Source organism: Penaeus chinensis, chromosome 39 (genome assembly GCF_019202785.1).
Source record: "Penaeus chinensis breed Huanghai No. 1 chromosome 39, ASM1920278v2, whole genome shotgun sequence".
NCBI classification, from domain to species: domain Eukaryota; kingdom Metazoa; phylum Arthropoda; class Malacostraca; order Decapoda; family Penaeidae; genus Penaeus; species Penaeus chinensis.
Genome location: NC_061857.1, coordinates 1689457 through 1691956, shown reverse-complemented (window position 1 = coordinate 1691956; position 2500 = coordinate 1689457). Strand labels below are relative to the sequence as shown.

Genomic DNA, 2500 nt, shown 5'->3' with positions numbered 1-2500 from the left:
TCTGTCTGTCTGTCTCGTTTTAATCTATCTCTACCTGTGTTTCTGTCTCTCCCACCCTCTCTCCTTCCATAGATCGGGGCCAATGGAGAGCCTCCCCCCCTTCCCTCCCTTCCCTCTCCCCGCGTGTTTTTTGACACCCTCACAATAGCAAGTCCCCTGCAAGTTTACGGGCGCGTCAGCCCGGTGGTACTTACTTGCAGGAGGAGCAGGAACCTGAGTAGGGCAAGATCCTGCGGCTCCTTGGTGTTGGCCAGAGCCTCTGCCGCGGATCCTTCGGTCTCCTTCATCATCTGCGTGAGTGGCAGCTGCACGGATGCCTTCATGCTCGCTCACTGTTGCACTCGGGAATTCACTCTTACACTATCACAACACTAAAGCGGTTTCCTATATCACCTTTTCGTAAACTGTTTCCTGCTTAATGTACAGAGCTACAATAATATCTCTTTCGTCCTCTCCTGCATGGACGGACACCCGACTCGCTTGAGTGTCCTGCGCAGGACTCGAGGCCTCCCAGCCATAAAGGGTTCGCTTCACCTCGAGGAGGACTGCGACGCGGCGAGCCCTGTCCTCTGTGGCCGAGTCCTTCCCTCCGCGACGCCCTCTCGCCCGGAGGCACGTTCGCTTTCGTTCCGGGTCCCGGAGAAAATTCAGGTCAGCCGGAATCCGATTCTGACTTTCTATACTTGAGCTCACGCGTCTTCCAACGGCTGACTTGTCTCTCGTCACGGGGGTCGACGAGCACTTTCAAAGAGTCGTGGTAAAAATCGGCGCGACACTCGAAGCTAAATGCTCTGGGCTTGAAGATTCACCGACGCCTCAAACACGAGAGTGGTAGTCCGTGGAGTTGTAGCGCCTAGTGTGACTGACGGAGCGGGACTTTGGCGCGTCCCCACACCACCGCGTTTCGCTCTCTACTGAGCCTGTACGGCGGCCGCCCCACCCAGACCCACGTTTCCCCGCTCCGTTCTCACAGCCTTGGAGAGGGGGAGGAGGGGGATGGGGTACTCAGGTAGACCGTAACCTTATTGTGACTGATGCTGGTGACTGCGGCCTAGGAATTCAGCCTCCCCTGGCGCCGCCCCGCGTTTACGGACGATGAGACTGGGGTACTCTTAGCATGGCCGTGGACCTCGTGCCATCGGGCGAGCCTGGTCAGGTCATCAGTTCAGGTGACGTCACAGGCGGACTCCGAGTGTTATGATAAGTTAATTCACCGAAAGAACCCGGACCTGCCAGCCCGCGCTCCGACCTGGACGCAGCGTGGCGAGATGGTATCCGCCTGGTGACCACGACGGCACAATGAGGGTCCACGATCAGGCCGCAATGGCCAATTCCCTGCCGAAGTGGCGCTGGGCCGCCCGCCGAACGGAGCCAACCTGTCGCCATAGCGAAATGGTGTCACCGATGACCAAGGCCGAGGGCTCAGTGACGACAAGGCTTCCCGCTTCGGGCATACAGCGAGGAAGCTCTGCGTTTGACCTGGTGCTTTTTATTGTACTGAAGGTCTATGCTCACCACGCCTGCCTTCTTCAGTTATTTCAGAATCCGGATTGTGAGTGCCCGATTGCTCCAGCTTACAGGCGCACACGGACTGACGTTAACATGGCATGGTTTACTCTTACGACCATTATAATAAGAATGGCACAGAGACCACATCTGAATCCTGTCATTTACTGTGTACGTGCTGTCACTACCTTACGACATCGCCTTCAGTGATGACATTAACAAAACATGTCCTCTTGTATAGGCCATCCGTATGAGACATCTCGCCACAGTTAAATATAACCTTAAAGAGCTTTGTTCCGCGTAACCCCCCAGACAAGGGGGAGGCAAGGCAGGCGCGATCAGCCGCCGTCGTCGTGGCCCAAGACCGCGGCAACGGATGGCAGACCTACTCGGTTCGGCAGGATCCCGAACGGCCACGCACGTCCTCACCTTGGCCGCGGGACGTTGTCATGGCCTTCTGCCTATCGTAGATTCACAGCGAATCCCAAGTGGCGCTGGCACACACGCAGCGCATCAAATGGCCCTTTAAATACCAGTGAGGTGCGAAGGCGCGCCAGGGCCAGGCGACACTGCTGCCGAGCCTGGCTGTGGGTGCAAATCACGCGACTTCGTGACCACTGAACTAATGCGCCGGGCTCTATGGCTCTCCTGCTGGCAAGGCGTGGTCATTTAGCGGTCTTCTTGACAAGCTATGGCAACATGGATGTCCTTCTGACAAGCTGTGGTCATTCAACCATCTTCCTGACTAGCTGCGGCGACATCAGTAAACCGACAAGCTGTGGATGCGTGACCCTCGCGGCATTTAGGTAGCCAGTGTCCCTAAGAACAATCGCCGCCGACAATTGCCACTGGACCGACGACCACCGTGCAGACAGAGCTGGCGCTCTCGGAGGCCCATCGGGAAGGCTCTCGCGCCGGCCTTCTTCTTCGCCTCCTCCAGCAAGGCGCCCTTGGCTTGCCCCAGACTGCGTTCAAAGGGACACTGCAAGACGCA

The 2500-nt window shown here is 57.4% G+C and overlaps 1 protein-coding gene across 1 annotated transcript in view; it reads right to left on the bottom strand.

Annotated features, from left to right (window-relative positions):
* LOC125046634 (inositol-trisphosphate 3-kinase homolog) overlaps nucleotides 1-908 on the bottom strand; it is a 10016-nt gene extending 9108 nt beyond the window's left edge. The window contains exon 1 of the mRNA XM_047644473.1: nucleotides 195-908. Coding sequence (XP_047500429.1) covers nucleotides 195-323 — 129 coding nt within the window. The 5' untranslated portion in view covers nucleotides 324-908. The remainder of the gene's footprint in view (nucleotides 1-194) is intronic.
* Between the last annotated feature and the right edge of the window lie 1592 nt (nucleotides 909-2500).